Below are 23,691 nucleotides of genomic sequence, written 5' to 3' on the forward strand. Positions count from 1 at the left end.
TTATTCTTAGTAAACCCTCAAAAGAACTATTTAAAGGCTCTACCAGAGAAATAGATTAGATATATATTTGGAAAATGTTATGGATAAAATAATATAGAATTCTTTCAACTATAACTGAATAGTACATGACAGGCTTGGATAATTGGCTTTCATATTTACATCTCCTTATTAAGTAGTGCAGTTAATAATTAATAGGTAGCTAACAATAAAATTTATAGTTCACTGGCATATATTAACAGTTTTCCACTTTAACATAATAGCCAAGCATTAATGTTTAAGTAAAATGTGAGTTATAACATCTGAAGCAAGCATAATTGTACTCAAAATGTCTCCAGTTAAGTTCATCACTTGCCCTCTGTTTCATTCCCCCACTTCCCCAAAAAGTACACTTCTTTCTGGACTACCTGTGTTATTTAATTACCGAAGCTTGAAGTAATTTTTCATTCCTTTCCTGCTTCCACTGACACATTACTCAATCACATTTTTTTCTTTTTTTTTTTTTTTAAGTTCATCCCAACCTCTCGTTTTTCACTGCCTCATTTCAGGTCTTCATCATCTTTTCCAGAGTATTGCAATGGGCTTCCAGTCCTCTCTTCTAGTTCACTCTTTGCAACACCAGCCAGGCGTTGTGTTCTGACAGTTTACCTCCTCCTGTAAACCATCAACAATGCTCACCACGCACAGACAAAACACAAATTCCTTTGCCTGGCAGCCCTCCGCCCTCCCCAATCTGGCCCCAGGGCACCTCTGTGACCCCCTGTCCCACAAGTTCTCTCACATTCCTTATGCCCCAGCACACCAGCTGCCTGGCCATTCCCCAAACATGCCATTCACTGTCATATTCCTGTGACTCTACCAGTGTGGTGTTCTCTGCCGACACAGCCCTTCACTGCGCCCCACCTCGAGGAAGTCTCTTATCTTGCAAGGCCCAGGAAATGTTACTCATTTCAAATACTTTCCCTTCCCTAACCTGCCCACCCTTCGGCCTCCTCCCCACGCGCTTTCCTCTCTGTGTTTTTATAGCACTTTGCATTGCTGGTTGGTACTCTCATTAATTCAACAAACATTTATTGAGCGTCTGCCATGAGTCAGGCATTGTGTAAAAGGATAGGAATGCAAAATATGAATAAAAGCTCATTTCTCAATCTCCAGGAGCTCATTTTCTGGTGAGGAAAACATAGTAATAAGGAGATAGTTACATTTAAAGGAATATGGCAGGTCAGTGATAAGGTGTGACAAAGCATCCTGGGATTTCAGGTGGGACGAGTAAATCAGATGTGGGAAAGACACAAGGGGGTTCCAGGCAGACTGATCAACAGCATGAGCAAAGGCACAGGGGAGAGGCAGAAACACCAGACTTCCTGGGCGAACTTCAAAGAGCTTACGTTATCGGCATGTACTGCGTGAGGAAGAAAACATGAGAGATGAGTTAGAAAGGAAGGCAGGAACAACATCCAGGACCACATTGTATCCAAGTAGGATTATGCGTACTGGTTTCCCCAGTTAGATTTCACTCATACAGTCAACAAGTATTTATGGAATACCACTAGATGCCAGGCATTCTTTCAGGAGTTGGGGATATTGCAGTGAACAAAATTAAGTTCTTGTTTCTATGGAGCTAATATTCTGCTAGAAGGAGATAGACTCTGAACAAATTAACAGAACATCTATCAGGCAGTGATATGTGGTGTGAAAAACAAACAAACAAAAAAAAAAAACAGCAGAGTATATAAATGGAGAGTGATGGGGGTGCCATTTAGTTCGGATGGGAAGGAAAGATAACATTTGATAAGAGACCTGATGTGGGAGTCATCCATGTGGGGGAAAGAGTAGTGTAGACAAGGGGAACAGTAAGTGCAAAGGCCCTGAGGCAGGAGTGTTTTTTGTGTGTTCAAGGCCAGAGTGCTGGAGTGGAGCAAGCAAGGAGGAAAATGATAGGATATGAGGTAAAGAAGGTGGGAACAGCGTGTCCTCTTTTGACAAAACACACATACCTCCTCTAGTACCTGGGACAGAGAAATAGCTATGTTTCTATGTTTCTAATAGCAAACAGGGTGTTTCTCAACCCTGTTGCACATTTAAATCACTTCGGAAACTTTTTGAAAGCATGCTACCTAAATCCAGTGCACAGAAATTCTGATTTCATTGGCCTAGGGTTGATTTGGGGTACCTGTATCTTTCAAAAGTTCCCCCAGGTGATCCTAAAATGCAGCCAGTTGACACTCTCTGACTAAACAAACTTTCGTTAAATGGAATAGAATTGAATTTCACCACCAGCAAAGTTACATGCTTTTATCGCGGCAGTAGTCTTTAAGCAAAGCACTACACTAGATTTATTTTGAAGGCTATTTTGTTTCTGACAGTTCTATGGCCTTATGTAAATTTGCTAATTACACTATTACCCCCCTGTGAAAAATTGGTCATACTATATGCCTGCTCCCACTTATGCAATGTTGTGACACAACACATAATCTGCTGTATAAATGACGGCTATTTGGATCGTGAAAGCTCATATGGAAGAGCTGCATGTGAGCACCAGAATTGGAATAAAGATATTCTTGGAAAGCTATAATTATGCATGATTTCAAAATAAGTTAGACACTTCAAAAGAACGACCAGCAGCCAGCACTATACACAGAATTTCAGTGAAGAGTAATAAAAGACTGCTGGTTTCCTTCAGTGGAAATACAAAGAAAGAGTTTGGCAAAGTTCATTGATATGATTATGGAGCCATGGGTTTTACAGCTGGAAGGGCTTTCCTCCTCTGTTTTGCCCCAGAGGAATCTGCATTCCAGGAAACATAAGAGACTTGCCCAGAGCTGCCCAAATAGTCAGTGGTAGACCCAGATCTAGAATTTTCATCTTCTAACTCGTCACAAGTAAACCAAATTTATGCATTTGCATTCCAGAATGGAAGCATATTTAACACTGAAAAACACATAATTGCAAGAGAAAAGAATGCAACGAATGCCATCTAAACATGAGAATATAACGTTGTACAGCAGAGAAAATTGTAATCTATCATGGGCTTTCTTACTGGGATATTCAGCAAACAGCATTCAGAAATAACATGACTGGGCCAACAAAGGAGATATGACAGACCTGATCCTGTCAATCAGAAATCTACTTCATAGGACTATTCTGGGCACTCCCCAAAGGCCCTTTTTCTCCTCAATCATAAGAGCACTATTTATGGGCCTGAATTGTGATTTCCTAAATTACAACCTTGAAGATCTAGAAGAAAGAAGGTACCTCCCACAGTGTGTAAATTCACTCCCAGAGAAACCTAGACTTCCTGGATAAATCCACTGCTGGCTATTCAGAAACAAATAAGGCTTCTAGGGGAAAGATGCTCAGAGATTTAGAAGTGTTGCTGCTGTGATCATCATGTTATAAGAGGCAGGGAAATGATGACTAACATTGTTACAATATTTGGGGGGAAATTATGGATTTCATGACCTTCCAATATTTAAAAAAAAAAATGCCCTTTGAAAAATGGATGAACAGCAACAGTCAACATGTTATTTATGTATAAACACGCCAATTTATTGCACAAATTGAGGGCAGCATTGACGTTAATTCACGTTTATATCTTTTGAGACGATTGGGAGAACACTTAACAAATCCTAAGAAGAACACTGTTGTACAGAACACTGTTCTACACTGTTCTACAGGAAGAATTAACTACTTGGTTAATGACTTGTGGATGTTTTTCAACACATAGAACCTCCGCTGGATGGCTCCTGAGGTGTTCACGCAATGTACACGCTACACCATCAAAGCTGATGTCTTCAGTTATGCTCTCTGTCTGTGGGAACTTCTCACTGGCGAAATTCCATTTGCTCATCTCAAGCCAGGTAAGCCACACTGTATCAAAGTTTCTTTGTTCTCCTTAGTTCTCTGCGTTTTTACAACTTCAAGAAACATTTTTTTGCCCCTGAAATGATTATTCTTGGTGGGTTGGCAATGTGAGAGGTAAGTAAACAATCTCAAATTGTTTTGAAGTACGTATGTGCCCAATCCAGAAAATTTAATGACCTAATTCTGTGATTTTAGACATAGGCACCCCAAAGTGTAGGTATATTTTATTAAAGTTTAGGGTATTTTTGATTTATCTGTTGTTAATGAGACAAGCAAATGACTATGACCTTGTGACATGTGGGTGCAAATAATGTGGACAATGCAATATTTACCTTTTGAGATTGGATTTCAGAAGTACCTTTTTAGTGTGTATAGCGGGGAGAACTGAAAGTAGCAGCACATAAAAACCTTTCGAGACTGCTTTCTGCTTATCTCACATTATACAAAAGAAAATTACTTTTCCTAATAATTTTGTATTCCAAAATAGGGCTTTGTGAGTGAACCTAATGTTGGTGATAATATACATTATACTCTGTGTACATATAGATGGTGGAGGTAGGGAATTTAATCACAGGAACAATGTACGCCTCGTTGAGATGTAAGGTAAATTGCATTTGTATCTGTCTCTCCATTTTACTTGGGTTGCTTTCGTGTCTTGTCACACTGTTTTCTTACTGGTGTCAACCATGAGGCTGGCAACTCCTTAAGGACTTTGCATCCCCAAAACCAAGCATCCATGAAAAGTAGTTTTCAAATTAAATCATAAGTCATTTTTTTCTAAATAAATGATAGTGTTAGCTCCTTGGGGCCACACTATCACAATATATCAGAAGGATAAAGTCAAAGGGACATAAGGGAACGACAAATCTTACAAATGTGTATACTCATAAGTTAAAAGTATTAACCAGGATCATAATGATTGTTAGTAGTCAGGTACAGGGCAAAAGCCACACTTCAGACTCTTTTTTCAAGGCATCTTCCCCCCTGGTCCATACAGTCTTTAATTACATTCTGCATAGTGTCTCATGGCATGCTTTTCACAAATCATATGCTCTGTCCGTAGTTATCGAGTACAACGATCGTTGAGTTGTCCTAATCGCTCTCTGTATGTTCTACTTTCCATCGCTCTGTATGAGGAGATTTAGCCCATGTTAGAGTGTGGATGTGAGAGCTCTGTTTTGAACTGGACCAACATTGCCGTTTGTAATGTCTGGCTCTGACCTGCTGCTGCCTCCTTACCCCTTAGAATTTTTATTCTGATGAAAATCAATGAGTATATTTTTAAAATCCAGTATAATTGTAGACTTACTGTGGTATTTTTCACAAGAGAGTGTGATACACCTCCTTTCCCCTCACCTCGTGGGTCTACCTTTTGCCACTTGCAGCCTCTCCTGTATGTTCCAGCCATATGGAAGCATTTCATTTCCCCACTATGACACATTTCCTCTCCCTTCCATGTCTTTGCAAATGTTAGTCATTTGTCAGACACACTCTTCCCTACTTTTCATCATACTAAAACCAATTTGCTTTTAGATCTTAACTCAAATATTACTTCTTCCAAAAACATCTTCCTTCATTCACCAATATTGAATTAAGCTCAGTCTCCTCCATGCCTTAAGTCATCATTTATCATAGTATTTATTATATTTTATTCATACAGTTTTGCTATTTTCTCTACTCTGTTATACTTTTCTAATTATAAAATGAATATTTCAAAGAGATAAAGATTCTCTGTCTTATGCACCCCCAGAAAGAGTTACTCTTTTTAGAGGGAGAATATTATATAATAGAACAGCTAAAAGTCTTGCCTAAGAATAACTTGATTCCAATATTCCATATATTATAATTTACAGTACGTTATTGGAAAGAGAGTTTGTTTATGATAGATGCTGAATTTTCTAAAGTTGGACAGTGACCATGCATCAAGAAACGAGACTGTTAACATCATTGCAGTGGTTAGGCAATCTAGCATATGTTTAGCAATAAATTATGTGAAGCATCAGATTCAGTCTAAGCTACATATTAGCCATTTACAATGAGGAACAAATCCATGACTACAGCGTGGGACAGCATTATCAATTATGGTAACGGCAACATTACACATGGCTCATCCTTCTGGATTTAGCAGCCTCCTATCTCCTGGGAGAGATATTAAATTAGAAAACAGATATTAGCACTGACTCCTATGCAAGCGATAGGTTGGCATTCAGAAGAAGTTGGGGTCTCTTTTACATAGTATAAGTTCAAATTAACCTCATAATTTCAGGTTTAAAAGGAACTGAAAAAAGCCATCGTATCCAGCATCCCAAGGGTCATGAGATCAAATGCCCACGGGGCCAGCAGATGCAGGAAAATGTTGTACACAGGGCAGTGTGATGAATGGGAACTCACTCAAGTGCTCTGACTCAAGGGAACAGCTGCTACCCAGCGCCGGCCAAACAGCGCCACGCAGGAACAGAACAGTGCTCGCTGTTACCATGTCAACTAATATCCGTGTGTTTGTTTAACAATCTAAAGATTTTTAAACGTTGGCAAGAACTCAGTTTTTAAGAAAATACTTTTTTCAGGCTCACACTGTGTGGGATAAAGAGAAGTGGCATAATGTACAAGAGCATGAGTCTTTGCCACCACCTTACACAAGCTCCTTAACCAAGCTATACTTCAGTACTTCAGTTTCTTTCTTTTTCAAATGAGGGTAATAATAGGACCTACCTCCAAGGGCTGGAATGGTGCCTGGCATTCATAAGCACTCCATAAATCAGCTCTTCTTGTTCTCGTTAGGCCGTCATGAAGTGCTCCTGGTGCCAGGAATGGAAAACAAAGAGCACTGAGGCATTGCCCAGACCTTCAGAGTGCAGAGAGGGCATGAGAACGGTACAGTCAGCAGAGTAAGTCCCAACTCGATTGAAGCACAGAGTGCTTAGGATGTTCTCGAGAAGGGTTTCCTGCCCGGACAGGTGGTGGGAAAGGATGTCAGGAAAGAATCCTTAGAGCACATAGTACCTGACCTGCATCTTAAAAAGATGAGTGCTAATTAAATAGGTAAATAGCGGGGAAGTGGGGAAAGGGTCCCAGCAGAAAGGTGTATGGGCAAGGTGCAGAGGCATGAGATCCACAAGTAAATCAGTAGGGATGAATCAGAGAATACAAGGGAATCAGTAGTGAGACACATGCTGTACATGAGAAACTAGAGCCAGATGGCGAAGGGCCGTGTGTGTCAACAGTGCAAGTCACGGCAGGATTTTAAGTGGGGCAATAGTACAACTCTATTATTTATTATTACTTTAAAATGCTCCCTTTTCCTACAATTAAAGGCTGGATTGGAGAGGTTCGAAACACAAGCAAGGAGATAAGGTAATCTAGAAGAGATTGGATAAACCTTAACTAGGATAGCGGCTTTGGAAGAGAAAGGTAGTAACTTTAGGAAATTTTAATAGCACTTGCCAATGGATTGAGATGGGAGCACAAAGAAGAAGAGGACGAAGTCAAGGGTGACCCCCAGACTCTTGTTTAGCCAGCGGGCGGGTGATGGGTATAGGAAGACAGCAGACTTCTGGTGGAAATGATTAGATTAGAAGGTGAAGGAGCCAACGTGTGAGGCCAAGCAGAGAGAAAAGAACCAGGCAAGATGAAAACGGAGCTGGTGTGACCTGACAAACAAGAGCTGTCCTGGATACATTTCAGAGAAAGAAACCAACACCTGCTTCCCCTATTTTATTTCTCTCCTGGGCCTGTCACCTCTGATACATCATGAAAAACTAAAGCAGAAATCTGTGATGAATTAATCCATCAATATGTATTTTATCTAATCCCATTTCCTTATAACCAGCTATCCAATTCTGTGGATCACTTTCAGATTCTAGTTTGGGGCCAAAGAGGAAAAAGTTTCTTGTTTTCCTAGTGGGGCCAGCTGGTTCACAAGTAGACTCTTCTCTGTGTCCTGAGGTTTCTTAAGTCCAGGCTGTAAGTCTGGGATGTGGCAGCAAATTGTGAACATCTGCCAATTTATTCTAGCAGATTTTGGTAAGAGTTCATATTGAGACTTTAACTCAGAGTTGCAAACTGGAGTCCAGGAGCCAAATATGGCTTGCAGACTTTTTATTTATTTATTTTTTTTGGTCTCACATACGGTTTTTAAAAATATGAATTGAAATACATTTAAAGATACAGTCATGCCATAGGTTTCATATCTGTAGCCACTTGCATTTGCTACCCCTGCTTAAATATTAGATGATCATGTGTGTTTCCATATATGAGTAAGATCCTAAAGCACCCTACATATAATAACCTCAAAGGACATAAGCACATTGCTGATGTTGACTGTTCTTTGACAAGTGATAGGAAAATAGGAGTCAGCTAAAGTTCTGAAATCTTAAGGTTGCTGCACTGATCCTTATCAATTTTCCACCAAGAGTAGAGCCAGCCAATCACTACACAGATCACTGAAAAGATCAAATTGCTCCAATGGATGGTGATATTTCTATGAATATGGCTGATATTAACATTCAAATACTTCATTACACTGACAAAGATTGTGATGAGAACAGACAATGGTGCAAATTAATTTATTCTTTTGACAGTCTGTAATGAGAATGGGATGTGGTTTAAAAAATTAAGCCATTCTTAGTACAATCTCAAGATTGCAATCTCATGGTCTCTCTCAGATGCTATATGCTCTGGTGATACATCATTGAAAAGTGTCAATTTAACAGAGAATGTGTCTTAGCCCTTGCTGAGATGGTAGAATGCATTTGCTTTGTTTCACCACAGCCCTGCCCATTAAAAACAATGAAGTAGAATCAACTGTGTTTTTTAGAACACACATACACACAATCAAAATAAAATAGTAATAATAATAATAATATTCTGGCAATTGTATCTTCATCAAAACTTACAAACAAAATGTACTGTATATTGCTCTCTTTTTTATACGAATGCCTAGATTTACTTTTATAAAACATAAGAAAGTAAGTGATAGATTACTTTAGGAAATCAGAATCTAGTACCAATATATCCACAAGCAGTGTATAGCAAATTAAGTTCTTCATGGAGACCTGCATCGTCGTCCTCTCCACCATGGTCATACTGCATTATGAGCTGGGGCTAATGACAGATGAAATGGTCTGTAGCCTTGTAATTTGTAGTAACTCAATGCTTTTACCTAATATTCATACCCAAAGAAAATCTCAAAAGGAACCAAGATTTCTGGTCTAGACAGAACAGAAATATACAACAGTGTTTTTGATATCTAGTTATCTAGGTTCAGACTAAAAGGAATCAGAAAGACCCTTAGCTATGTACATGATAATTATAGCAACAACAAAAGCTAACACTTACTGAAAACCAACAATGTGCTAAATACACTGTATACTCTATCTCTTTTAATTCTAACAATAACTTGTGGTGTGGGTCCTATCAGGGTAAGATATACTCATATGTTCAATGTCACATGGGAGTAAGAGGTATAGTCAAGACTTAAATGCATGGCTTCTTGTCCCCAAAGCCCATGTTTGTTACCATTCCACTATATTCTCACTGCTTCATCTTTAAATTTAGAGAAATTAATACTCACAGAGGCAAATTAGCTTAATTAGGGTCCCCCAGAGAGTTAGAAACAAAGCTGGAAATTAACCTCCAGATTTCTTTGTTAAGGGCATTTCTTATAGTCATACTGCTTCAGTTTATTGCAGACCTCCTCCCCAAAGGCTTTGAACAAAATGTAGTATTATGTAATAAATATGTTACCATATCTCAATAACTGACCTAATTATGTTGTAATGTAATATTAAACTAAACTTTGCATTCTACAATGTTTCTTGATGACCAGGAATTATTCCCTGTCCTAAACACAATAATGGGCAAGATATAATTGATATTAATCCATCACCTTCACTTGTTTGAACAAATACTGTTTACTGAGTATTATGTATTGCAATCTATATTATTTCCAGAGAAATCATATTTTGAACTGTCTCATCGATTCATTCAATGTATATCTATTGAATCTCTACTAATTGCCAGTCACTGTGCTAAGCACAAGAGATACAATGGTGAAAATATACAGTCCCTGACCTCTGTTGTGATCTGTTTGCAAAAGCAAGCAAGTAAATAGGTAATTAAGTATAAAGCAATGTAGGCTACTATAGTACAGAGTGCTATGGGAGGACATAGGAAGGACATCCCAAGAGTTCCTCTCAGCTATGACCTAAATGACAGTAGATGCAATGCAGGAAAAGTGGGAAGGAAAGAGGATTCCAGAGCGGGGAAAAAATCACATTTCACAGTTGAACCATAAAAAACAGTGAAAATTCGAGTAATTCATTTCTTTATTGGTTATACATTCATTTACCAAATTTTATTGAAAAGCATAACACTGTATTTTTTTCTTAGCCTATTATAATTCATATAGAATGTTCAATACATTTTGTCACATGAACAAATGAATGAAGGTTATGACGTGATATTGAATGCATGTTCTGTTGTTCTCTGGCCTCTTTTGAGACACAACCCTGACAATATCCATTCATAGCTATTCTTTTCTTGATAAAGTTTTGATAAACAAAGAAGAACTTGAATCCACAAGTCAGCACCAGGGTTATGTATACCCTTGAGGGTGACTCACAAAATTGTGTTTAGTTTAGCTCCATTCAGGATAATGGGAGTGAGAGACAACTACGCTCTAAATTTTTTGTGTCCAATATGGAGGCCACTAGACACACTAGACACATGTGGTTATTTCAATTTATATTAATTGAAATTAAATAAAATTAAATTTTCAATTCCCCAGTCACAGTAGTCACATTTTAAGTGCCTAATAGCCATATGCTACCATATTGAACAACACAGAAGAATATTTTCATCGTTGCAAAAAGTCCTATTGAACAGCCTTACACTAGAAGCTAGATTATAAGCATTAATAAACTATTGGTAATTATTTCAGGATAGTGCTGAAGAAAGAATAGGTGCTCAATAGTTATTGATATTCTTAAATTTAGTCTTATTCTCGTTTCAGTTTTCTTTGTGAAAGTAGAAACCAACATTTGTGAAAGTAGAGTTTTCTTTGTGAAAGTAGAAACCAACATTTACATAAATCATTGAACATATTTTATGTAGCAGTCAAGGTAAAATTTGATTGATGGGCTGACAGTCTCTTTCCTGAATTTGGAATACCAGAAAATTTCCCAGCTGTTAGTATAGCATGGCCACTTAGGCAAGACTGACAGAGCAATCTCAAAGGTGACAAATTGCAATGCCATGACCCCTCGTGTTGCATTGTCCACTTTCTGGCAGAGGTGCTAATGAGTAGTATCACTGCCAAGCGTTTGTAAAGCAAAAGGGAGAAGAAGATGCCAACACCTTATAGAATCTACTTTGAATAATGAAGAATTAAATATTGTTCATCTTAGACTAATTTTCCAGACACAGTGCCAAGAAGCAAACAAGTAACCTTATCTACCTAATATCAGAGTCTAAAAGAGTTTCAGAGGAGACGTTTGGCACCTGCATCTGAGTTTATGAGGAATACTTATGAATATTCCTCCCCACCCATTAAGATATGTATAATTAGTTATCCAAATGGTCATAACGTGAAAAAGTAGAGTTAGATTAGTGATCATTAAGCATCAGTTAGTTTGCTTATTTGTTTACTGCATTCCAAAAAGAATTAAAAATAGTCAAGAGTAACCAATGGAAGGAACCTAACAAGCCTAGTTTTCTGTAACACAAAAAACACATTTTAATAAGTCATATTGAGTCTGCTAAATATATTTTGATCAGCCTTTTGTTTTTGATTTTCTTACTGTTAGCAACCATAGCTCTACTTGAAAGTGGCTAGAAATCGTTGGCAAATGTGATAGTAAAAACATTCTACAAAGGGCATCGAAGACAACAGAGGAAATGAAATTCCTGACTCTGCCCTTGATCTGAAACCGTTGTGTAATTGGAAAAGCTGTTGCAAGGAAATATTAAAATGCTAGTCAGGCAAAGGGCATGAACTTACGATTTTAAAGACAAATAACTAATAAATGTTTGGGAAAATATTAAGCCTCACTACTTTTCAAAGAACAAAATGTAAACAACAAATGAGCTGATATATTTACCTCTCATATTAGCAAAATCTTTCATAAAGTGGAAAAAACCTAATTCTGGTGCAGGTGTAATAAAAACCCTCTTACACACTTGCTAATGAAAGTATAAATTAGTACAAGTATTCAAGAAAATTTTATCAGTATGTATTAAAAGTCTTTAAAGTAGTTATCCCCTTTGATATACTAATTTCACCTCTCAAAATATCATAAATAAATAATCTGTGAAATCAAGAGTCATATTGCAAATGGCATTCTTTGAAGTGTTTACACCCAAATTTGAACAACCTAAAATTGAGGAATGATTAAGTAAATCACACTCAATTCAGAGTCATTAAAAAATATGTTAACATGGAGCTTTAATAACATGGGAAAATGCTTATATTTAATTTAGGGGAATAAAATATTACATAATTGTATGTTAGATATGAGCTCAATGATATAAGTATTACATAAGAAATATTCAAAATATTTTTACAATTGTTCCTCTGGATAAGATTTTATTCTTTCTAATTCTCTTAATTTTCCAAAATTCTACAAAGAATAAGTATAAATTTTACATTTGGCAAAGTTAGATAATAATTCTGACTGATCCATGTAGCAAAATGTTAAGTTATACTGCATATAATTTCAGGTCTGATCTATAAATAGAATTTAATTGAAGTAGACTTTGGTAGAGGAGAGACAGTGGTTGAGGATCGTACCTCCAAAGTCATTAAGGTATAGACAGATGCTCATGACATCCCAATCTAGAAGACAGGAAGCAGCAATGTCCTGGAACTTTAGTCTCCCACTGGTACAGCGTAGTTTTTCAGAGGAACAAAAAGAGCTTCAATGTGCTGTTCACAAAGTATTTTCAATGTGAAGCGGCTGAAGCGAGCATGGAATCTGGAACAAGAGACTATGCCAACTATTAATTATATTTAATATTTTATAAATTAAAAACTCATTATACACACACACACACACACAGTAATACACATACCTTGAGTGGTGTTAAGGGGACTGAAAGAACTTGTGTGTGTAGTACCATGATACCTGATACAAAATGTGTTCAAAAAAAGTAGCTATAAGCTTGGTTTCCAAGGGAGCATAGAAATCACTGGTTGCAGAACAGAAAAATAATCAGTAATCTACAATGAAGTCCCAAGAATCATAACACAGTAATGGGGAGTTGAAGATGAGCAATATTCAGAAATCCAAGCAGGCTGGCAGCACTAGAGTTCAATCAATGAGTGCTATTAGCTAACACGATGGATTTGAAGTTTCTAACAGGGTTTAGCAAATAATAACTACTTTATAAATGTTAAAAATTAAAATGCCAACATTCTTATAAGCAGTAATGGGATTAAAGCTTAAATATATAATCCATATTGCCCAAGATGCAAAGTGCAAAGGTCAGTGATAGCCCATGTCTTGTTATTTATAGTATGAAGCTCATTAGCCTGAGATTCATAGCATTGTACAGTCTGTCCAATCTGCCTTTCAGTATTTACCTCTTGTAACATCATGTACATACCCTGTACTTCAGACACACACACTGAATTACTTGCTATTTGCGTGCTCCTTTGTATGTTCCTTTGCTCCTGTACAAATTCTCTCCGCTCACTATTTGTTGAATGAACAGTCAAATGAATGGATTTATAAAGATACACTTATGGTATCAAAGTATCCAATGTTTTGTTTAAGCTTTGAAAAAGAACGGCATAGAGTTCTCTTTGAAACTCTCCTGATGATGCAGATTGATTCTTGGTGATTTTTGTTGCCTGTTCATACATTTTTGAAATGCATATGTGAATTTCGAAACTGACATGACCGTTTGGTTTACAGCGGCTGCCGCAGCAGACATGGCTTACCACCACATCAGACCTCCCATTGGCTACTCTATTCCCAAGCCCATATCATCTCTGCTGATGCGAGGATGGAATGCATGTCCTGAAGTGAGTAATTTTTATTTCCTCTTAGAAAATGTGTTATGGTCAAAATCTGTCACAAATAGTGTAACACCAAAGTCTCCTTTCAGTGTGTATTTTAAGACTGTCAAGGCGGGAAGACAGATTTGCCTTCTGCTCTTTAGTTTCTAATTGCCTCAAGAAGTCTGAGTATCTCATATTTCTTTGCTGCTGCTCTCTGATTTTGAAATGTTTCTCAAAACTGATTAGTAAAAGAGAGACCAGGGTATGACAGATGACTCACAGTCTCATCTCAGCTGCAATTTTATTAACTACACTTGAGCCCCACTTAGTCATTTTTGAAGAAAGAAGTTTGGCACAAGATGGATTTGTGTGGGCTTTCCACCACGAGGCAAGCCTTCAGGCAAAGGCCCCCATGGCAAATGGTCTTTAGATGCACTGGCTCAAGTGGGAGGCAGGAGACCTGGGGTTAGTTCTCCCTAACTCTCTGAGTAGCTGTGTGATAAAGTGGTGAAGAGCATAGATTTAGAGTCAAAATGAAAGGATCGATGTTATGGAAGGAATAAAGGAAGTACAGCCCATAAACAGTGAAAGAAAACATTTTTAAATATGATCATAGATCTCAAAGAGTAGAAGGGAACAGTCATATAGCTTCATGATGAAATCCCAGACCATCTGTCTGCAGGAAAGGATTCTTGTTTGTACCAGACAGCTTGATGTCTACTTTCTTCTCAGAGATTGACACAGGAGGAGATTCCACAACTTCTTTCCTGGTAGCACAGTTTAGTGCAGCGTCTAAGAATCCCCCTGCCAATATGTTTGGTTGTCTGTTGAAATCCTTGTGTTTTGACATCAGCTCTCATTGATCCTTCTGCTCTGAATGGAGGGGATTAGTTCACGTTCTTCACACTGGAACTCCTTATACATAATCACCTAATAGCTCTTATTCGTCCAGTCCAAACTATCCTGGTTATTGCTGTCCTTTTCTCATACGTCCTTGTTTCTGATCTTCCCTCAGGCACTTTATCTCTCTTCCACCAGGGAGAAAATAAAGTAAGGCTGTTGTTATCTCAGAAAGTATCTCACCAAATTAGAAAGAGAATAAGCCCCAGTCCAGATGTTGGGAAGGAGAAAGCCACTTTTCCATTCTTTTTCTAAAGGCAAAACCCAGACCAAGTCATTACCCGATCCCACAGGAGTACCCAGAAATTCTTATGAAGGAAAGTGAAGATTATTATGGTCATGGATTGAGTATCTCAGAAGAAGTAACCTCTATTCCTGCCTGACCATTTAAGGTGACAGATTATATAGTTATTTATGTAGAATCTTCCCTCACTACCAGAATGTTAGCTGTATAAGGGCAGGGACTTTTTGTTTGTTCATTTTGGTTTTTTTTTTCCTATCATAACCCCTATACCTAGAACCGTACCCAGTAGATGCTCAAAAATATCTGTTGAGGAAATGAATGAATACCACCATTACTTATCAGTGCCTCTAATCACCTCATCTGGATTTCGAGGTCCAGAAAAATTTATCTTAAAAATTACATGACATAAAATAGTCTGGGATAAGTTTTGCTAGTCTTTCAGTATGAACTTCAGTCATATTTTCTAGGAATAAATGTGCCAAGCACCTAATCCAGAATTTCCGTCTCTCTGTGGGATGTAAGCTGTTCCAAAGTATAGCAAAATAACAAGGGAATCCCTTTTGCTTTTATTAACTGATCTTCATGGTTATAGATAAAGGACTTGTGGAAGTTTTAATTTGGAGATAAAACCAAGTTATTGGCAGCTTCTAAAAGCATTTGGGGTGGGGGGTGTGTAGAATGGATTCCATCAGTAATAGCAGGTTTTGAAATGAGAAAGAGAACTGGAATAGGGCCAAAGGAGGGTACATTTAAGATTTAGAATCTTAAGATAGATAGATACATGAATGGATAAATGGATGGATGGATGGATGGATGGATGGATGGATGGATGGATGGATGGATGGATAGATAGATATAGATAGATAAAATGGATATAGATATAGGTATAGATGTATAGATATAGATCTATACTAAGAGGACAAAAGTCAAGTGCTTAGTGAAAAAGTTTAGTTGCTAAGCATTGGAGACTGTCAGCACATGTCTGGGCTGTGGGGATGAGGTTAAGGGAGAATGGGGAGAAAGAGTAGTAGGAAAGCAGAGTCTCTGACTGCCAGTATCTTGCATATCAGGTGGGCCCTGGCTTGGTTGTTGTACCATCTCAGCCTTAGGAAGTTAGGCTACTTCTGTATATGACATGCCTGAGTTGTCATTGCATGGCCAGCAAGGTCTTTACCACATCAGTAGGCTGAGTGGTGAGGAAAAAAGAAACAATGGGCTAGTTTTAATTCTTTCTTCCAACAATTATTTACTGAGTCTCTACTATATACAACCCCAGGGGTAGGTGCTGAGGTTCCATAGACTTATGCTCTCAATGGAGTTTAAAGCCTAGTAGTCAAATGGAGAGTAACGGGATAAACACATTAATGATTTTATAGGGACAAGCTAAAATTAAGGAAAACAAGCATACTAAAGGAATACTAGCCAGTGGAGGACACAGAGCTAGTGTAGGTCGGGAAAGCCTGCCTGGAAGAAATGACGTTGAGCTCAGATCATAAGCATAAAAAGCAGTTTGCTGAATGAAGAGGGTTGGTGAGTGAGAAAAAGAAGTCCAAGCAAAGACAGCCTGTGCACATCTGTTGTGAGAATACACAAGGGAGAGACTTAGTTATTGGAACATTGCAGACATTGCAGGGTTAAATCCCTCTACCAGGCATCAGCTGAAACAAGTTCATCTTCAGATCAAAGACACTAATGCCATGCTGTCCTGGTCATTAACTTCCATTATCAACTTCACTAGTCATTTTTTTTCTTTTATGTCTGTTTTTGCCTCACTCCTTGAATTTGAAGCACATTATTGTTTCCTGTGTGTGACTTCTTAGTCAAGACCCATAAAGATATGAGAGGACATTGAGAACACAGGCCTACTGGAGATGGGAAATGCTTATTGGAAAACAGTGAGAGGTGGGAGAAAGTCCTCATACTTAGATGGGATTGGATTTTGGCACGCGTTGGAAACCAGAATAGGGAATCAGGACCTGAAGTTATAGGCAATTGTATTTTTGTCTCTAAAGCATTGAAGAAATATGAGAAAAGTAATTTTTTCTGGAAAATTCATCTGAGTGTTTTATGAAGGATTTATTCACTAGAAGAATTGTATACAGTTCCATAGTGATACATTGAATTATCTCCTAGTGTGCACTGGAATAGCTAAGCATTGTTTCTTAATGTGCAATCTATGTATTACATGCCCCCAATTACCCTTGAATGTTTGTTAAAACAAAGATTCTGGGACCCTGTTCCAAATCTACTGACTCAAAATCTCTGGAATGGAACCTGGGACTTTGCATTTTAACGAGCACCCCAGGTAATCTGTGTCCAGTGAAGACAGAGAACTAGTGCGCTGAAACAGAAGCAAAAGACACTGAAGTCAGAGCATCCAGCTGGCCTTTCCATTGCAGTAATCCAGTTGATTACAACTCAAAGACTACAGTGGTTACCATGGGGATTCAGAAGCAGGGGTAAACCTGAGAACTACTTCAAAGGAAACCTAACATCACAAGCAGGTCAAAGACTGGATTCAGGAAATGGAAGAGAGAAAAGAGTCCAAGAGAACTGTCATCCCGCCTTCTGAGAGGCAGCTAGTGACCAGAGCACTCAGTAGGCTCTTTGATGTCAGCGATGCTGCTGGCAGTGAGAGAACACAACCAAGGACTCTGCAGTAAGGTGAAGGTGCTGAAAACATTGGAAAAGGAAAAAGAAGGGAAGCTACCAAAAAAGAAGGGAAGCTACCAAGAAAAAAAAAAGTGACCTGCTCTGCAAAACTGAGGGAGCTGTCAGTTAGAATAAAGTTATTGTGCAAGAAGTTGGCATAGGTGCTCCTCTCACCTTATACATACTTAAGGAAATGAAGTGGGATCAGGGGAGGCAGACAGATGGCATGGGAATTACGCTCAAGCAGAGACTAGAACAAAAATAGAGGGGAGAGGAGTTGAAGTTAGAAGCAAGAAAATTTTGAATCCAGAGGAAAAAGGGAAAGAAGAGAGGTTAAGATTGGGGATTTTCAAAATAAGAACGTTACATCATTTGCTGGCAGTTTTGAATAGGAAAGAAAACAGAAGATAGGTGGGGCATGTAAGCGATATTTACATTGTTCTAACAGTCTTTTAAGCTTTATAATATTGCCAAATATAGATTTATAGATATAGAGACCTAGACAGACATAGAGACAGGGGAAAAGGAAGTGTATTGCCTTTGCAGTCTTCTTTTTTCCCCACTAGGATATGAGAAATATTATTCTATACCATGATGGTATGTTTCAACAGTTCACTGGGATATTAATAATAAAATTGTTTGAGTATATCTTTATCTTTCAAATAAGTATGGCATTCAATGAGAGATGCTTATTCTGCTATTCCTTTTAAATCTAATATTTATAAGCACATTTAATTTCTGTGCACAAGGAGTACCCACACCAAACAATAGTGGCATGCTAAACTCAAGAGATCAAACCTTGAAAGCTTACATGCTAATGGGTTATTTAGTTTTCAAAATCTTAACTTAATAACAATTGGCAGTAAAGCTTGTTAAAATTCCTTTTGTTCAGTATCCATTGTGTTGATTTTAAAGCCCCATTTGTTCTTCTGAAATGATTGAAGCCGAGATCTCCACCTAGTGGATTTATAGGATTTTACAGAAATCTTTAATTTTTTTTTTCTTAGAGAATTAACAGGTTTTAAAAACTTCTACTTATGATCTAGCATAATTGTCAACAGAACAGTCACAAATGGTTGAAATATACCAGTATGCATATCAGCTAGACTACAGTTAACAAGCAAAGCTCAATTTTTATTTTCATACCATAATTAGGAAAGCAGATCAGGCACAAATATGAATATATAATCATCTGTGTAGAAAGCAATATTGTAATACCACTAATTGAGATGTGTATAGTAATTTCCATAAAATAAACATCAAGTGTAAATCTTTTTTTTCTTCTTTAATCTTTCATTTGCTTAAAGCTTTTTTTAAAAATTGGCTTTCTTTTTCAGGACTAGGCAAAACTTTTCTTTCTCATTTTCCCGTTCCTTAGAGAAGAAAACTCAATTAATTGTGTCAAACATATCTTATATCTGTATCACTGATTTTTGCATTGTATTCGACCATGTACTTTTATTTCATTGATAACAAAGAGTTACCGAGGAATTTTCCTCCCAAATCATGCATTTGAAATGCATGCAAAAGCTAGAGGGTGTTTGTGTGTCCTTTTGAAGAAAGCTAAGGTAGAAAATGATTATTATTTGAGTTATTTTGTTCACTTTGTTCTGCCTCTAAAGGTGATATATCAGCATATGCAGCAGATGGTGGATACAGTGTAGGTTTGGGAGCAGAGTTTTCAGCTTCATTTATTCTTCTAGGAATTAAAGGCACCTCATTTTCGGTTCCAAAACTAATGCCTTTTAACTATGGTAAGAGGGACAGTGCTTCATGTGTCGCCACTGTCACTGTGCCTTCTTGATGTGCACTGCTATCTTTATCTGGTTGAATATTTTGAGCTTTTCTCAAATCATGCGTGTTACTATTCATTTGAAGATCTACTTCACTGGGAGGTAGTCTATTTTCGGTTTCATGGGAACTCGTGATATTCAAATCCTCAGCTGTAATAGTCATCTCAACAGAACTTGAATCATGTAATGTAAGTTTTTTACTTTTTCCATTTTCCCAAGTTTGCTGCTTTTCTTTTGTGTCTCCTTTTAAGGTCATCTGTTGGGTTTGAATTAACATACCAGAATTTGCCTTGCTTTCATCTGGCATTTTTTTCTCCTCTTTCCCTACTATTTTAATCTCCAGTGCTTCAGTGCCATCATCTCTGGGCAATGCACTTGTGCTGTCAGTTCCTTTTTCACTACCATTGGTTAGATGCCAACTGGTTTGAGTACTAAGAGAAGTACTGATATCCTTGGGAAGTCCTATTCTATTTTGGTATGGGATGGAATTTGTCTTCATAAATGTTAGGTTGCCCTTGGATTGTGTCTGGAGAATGAGAGAGGAATCACAAGTTTCTGTTTCAGAAAGATTTTTTTCTACATGATTTCCCTCTTCCATAACATAACTTTCCATAACCCAATGTGGTATTTGGGGTTTTGTCATTAATGTTTTTTCTTCGTTTCCAGGTTGTTGGTTACTTGAGCGTTGTTCTGCCTGTTGTAATGTTTGATTTTGATCTAAAACATGTTCCTTGTAGGTGTCAGTCTTGTGGACACCCACAAGCTGTGTTTGATTTTCCAAGGACAAAGAAAACTGGTTTAACCCACTGGTCTTTGGTATGTCCTGCTCCATAAGCTCAGTGGGTTCTGTTGTCTGCCAGTCAGTAGCGCCCCTGGAATGGCAGGATGCTAAAACATCACTTCCTGTATTTTCCCAAGAAGCTGGTAAATATCCAGGAACTTCCATTGTGAGGTGAGTTGCCCCTTGCCTTTGCTCAGCTGAGAATTGAGAGTGTAAGTTCCTGTGTTCAGCTCTGATAGGTGTGAGCCCAGGGGGTGTTGCTGGGTTTGCATCGGGAATGTGACCAGCAGACTGACAGCTGCCTTCTATAGAGCTCTGGCTGACTACAGATGACTTGTTAGCATGGAACAGAGGAGCCTTTTTCGTGGGTTTTTTGTAACATGGGGTCTGTTGGGGGGCATGTTTGAGAGGCATCCCCTTTGAAGTGAGTGTAACATAGTTGTTACTCTCTGGCTGTTGGGGAAAATCTGCAGAGGACAGGAGGTTTAGTTTGGCTTCTTTCTCAGAAGCTTTGGATAATTCATTAGGAGGTAATGATACTTGTTTGTACTTCTTTGGTAGTTCCGGCAAGGATTTTTCTGGATGGACTCTGACTTTTCTAAAAGGGTGTAAATTTAATTTTATCCTTAAATTTTGTTTTTTCATTTTCCCTTTGAGGTCAGATTGAATGGTTCTCTTTCTTTTCACATTCTGTGGATCAGTAGGCCATTTTCCTCCTTTGTTTCTCTCCCAAGGATTGCTACATTTTTTGAAATTCAAGTTGGTCAGATGGTTACTTTGATTTTTCTGCTGTTTCCAATGGGTTGATGTTTTGGATGACATCACCAGCCAATTTTTTTCAATTAAATCAGGATCATCGAAGCTAACCTTCTTAGGGGAATATGTTTTCTTGATATTTGTTGATAACTCCATGTTGTCCTCACTCGTAAGGAATTTTTCTATTGCACTGTAAATTTGGATTTGCTCTTTCTCGAGCTTTGAATGTTCTCGACGATTTGGCTTCTTTTCTTTCCCATAATCTCGAAATTGATCATAGGGCACATATTTACAGATAAGAGACTTGTTTGGCTGAAAATACCTAGCTCTGCTCTGTTTTAACAGTCCACAAGGATCTTCGTGTTTTGATCTATGTTTTTGTGGGACCTTTTGTACATAGTGTTCCTCAGGCTTACAAGACTTGGGTGATGAGCTTGTAATAAAATGTTTCTGCCTGTGAGGTTGTAAGCCATTGTCTTCTTTTTCTATGGGAGGTTGCCATGATTCATTTCTTAAATGCTTTTCAAGACTCTCTCTTGCCAAGGCTGACGCGGACATTGCATATCTTCCACTAAATGTGTCACTGCTGATACCTGCAGAAAAATAAATGCAGGAATTTAACACGGAGCAGTTTTATTACCCTAACCAAACATATGCTTAGAAACCTTATGAAAGGTGCAAAAATGACTCCTCTAGTTATGGCAATTCCTGAATATTTCCTAATTTTTCCAAATCCATAATGGACATTTGGCAGTTTGGTGTGTTTGCGATGACTTTCTTTTTGGCCACATTTTAATCAGTTGTGAATGCTGAATTAAAAGTTATGGAATTAGAAATGAAAATGTTCTGAATTGTACATCTTTTGATTAGTTGTTGGTTAAGTGAGCTTTAAATACAAGTAATACTTAAATCCTTTTCAAATAGCTATAGTAATTTTCTATGGCATTCATTTTCTATTGGGAACGAAATATTAGGAAGAACATGATACAATATTGAGTAGCATCCAAGTTTCAAGTAGAGAATAATGTCAACAACAAAAGAAAACTACTTGTGATACTATTGGCTCGCTCCTTCAAAGCAGAGACCATATCTATTTTATGTCCCATCACTTAATACAGTATTCATTAAATATTTGTTAAATGAATAAGTATATTGGAATACGGCCTGGTCTGTGTTGCAAGAATCTCTGTCTGGGACCTTTACATGGTGCAGGTTAATGATACATTTTAAATCATATTAATGACAAAAGTAATAATAACATTTGCCATTAATTGAGCATATACTAAGAGCCAGGCATTGTGCTAAATATTTTACATTCATTATCTCATTGAATATTCACAAAAGTCCTGATCCATTGGACCTGATCCATTTGGCAGTTTGTCCTATTATCCTATTACCTTTAGATGAAGAAACAAGCTTAGAGAGATTGAACGTTTTCCCCCAGTCACGTGTCAGCTAAATGATATGGACAAAACTTAACCCAGGTCTGTCTGACACAAAACCTTACCCACTTAAGCACAGTACATATTAAGTTTAGAGTTATATCTGATCGGTGCATTTTCTCTTGTTTTGTGAAATTGTTTGATCTATCCAGAGGAAGAAAGAAGTGTTTCTGTTCAATGATAGAAAGGAAGAGGTGAAGTAAACCCTGGACTAGCTTCTAATTCTAATCTAAGATCTGCCTTCAACTTTTTGAGTGACCTTGAGAAGCCAGTTACTCTCTGGATATCAGAAGATTAGACTAGATGGGAACTTTATGTGGATATAACTTTATGTGGGTATAAAATTTATGTGGGTATAAAATTATTCTGAGAAAAGAATGTGTAGCCTTTATTAGATTCTAACAGAGTTCTCTGACTTAGAGATAAATATGAAGAACAATTTGATTAGATCATTTCTAAAGTCTCCTCTACCCCTGAAATACTGAGTCTGTGCTTCCCAGTTAGAAGGCAGAATCAGAGTGATAATGTCTCTTCCTGATGTCTGTTCTGGAGCAGGTGTGGCCTTGGTTGTTTTCTCCTCAAATACCTGTCCTCTCCAGCTCCAGTACAATGCCTGGCATGTAGCAGAATTTCAAGTGTTTCTTGAAAGTAATTGTATGGATTTGACCAACCAGCGTTCTCTTTGTGAAACAAGGAAGTGGGTTTTAAGTGATGAAGAGACCATATTCCCTTCGGTGTAAGGGTTTCCCACAGAGAGGTTAAGGCATTGGACAAAGCTAAAATAAAACATCTGCCTAAGATACGATTCTATTGAAAGGCTGAGTGCTTATTTATTTATAAAATAAAACCATTCAGATCTATTTTCTGTGGCAGATGTTTCTTTCCTCAGCCTCTCTTGAGTCAAATCATCAGTCCCCCAAAACTGGTAAGAACTGGAATCTGAGAATGCAATGGCATAAATTCACATCCTGCCTTATGCTACATGTGAAATAACATACAGTTGCATTCTTTTCCAGTTGTCTGCAAATCCATCCTTAGGACCAGATTCCCATGGTAAGAATTTCTTGGTGCCGTTCCTCTGTCATTCATATTCTGTGAAAAAGCTTTGCTTGTTGTAAACCAATTCAAATAAATGACAGGAACCTCTTTACAGAGCAGCTGTCAAAGTTTTCACTGCTGAGCCTGAAAGCATCGCCTTACTATTCAGGAAGAAAAAGGAAGACATGTAATTCATTGCCTCCACCTAAATATTGACATTGCCC

At 37.8% G+C, this 23,691-nt stretch overlaps 2 protein-coding genes across 2 annotated transcripts in view; one reads left to right on the forward strand and one right to left on the reverse strand.

Moving 5' to 3' along the window:
- The window catches only part of TNNI3K (TNNI3 interacting kinase), a 273,108-nt gene that overhangs the window by 181,550 nt on the left and 67,867 nt on the right, over nucleotides 1-23,691 (forward strand). Inside the window, exons 20-21 of the mRNA XM_033115870.1 lie at nucleotides 3,725-3,857; nucleotides 13,776-13,885. Of these exons, the coding sequence (XP_032971761.1) occupies nucleotides 3,725-3,857; nucleotides 13,776-13,885 (243 nt within the window). The remainder of the gene's footprint in view (nucleotides 1-3,724; nucleotides 3,858-13,775; nucleotides 13,886-23,691) is intronic.
- Nucleotides 19,105-23,691, reverse strand: part of LRRC53 (leucine rich repeat containing 53) — a 65,697-nt gene continuing 61,110 nt past the window's right edge. The window contains 1 exon segment of the mRNA XM_033115869.1: nucleotides 19,105-21,580. Within this exon segment, the coding sequence (XP_032971760.1) occupies nucleotides 19,221-21,580 (2,360 nt within the window). The 3' untranslated portion in view covers nucleotides 19,105-19,220.

This window comes from Rhinolophus ferrumequinum, chromosome 9, assembly GCF_004115265.2.
Source record: "Rhinolophus ferrumequinum isolate MPI-CBG mRhiFer1 chromosome 9, mRhiFer1_v1.p, whole genome shotgun sequence".
NCBI lineage: Eukaryota > Metazoa > Chordata > Mammalia > Chiroptera > Rhinolophidae > Rhinolophus > Rhinolophus ferrumequinum.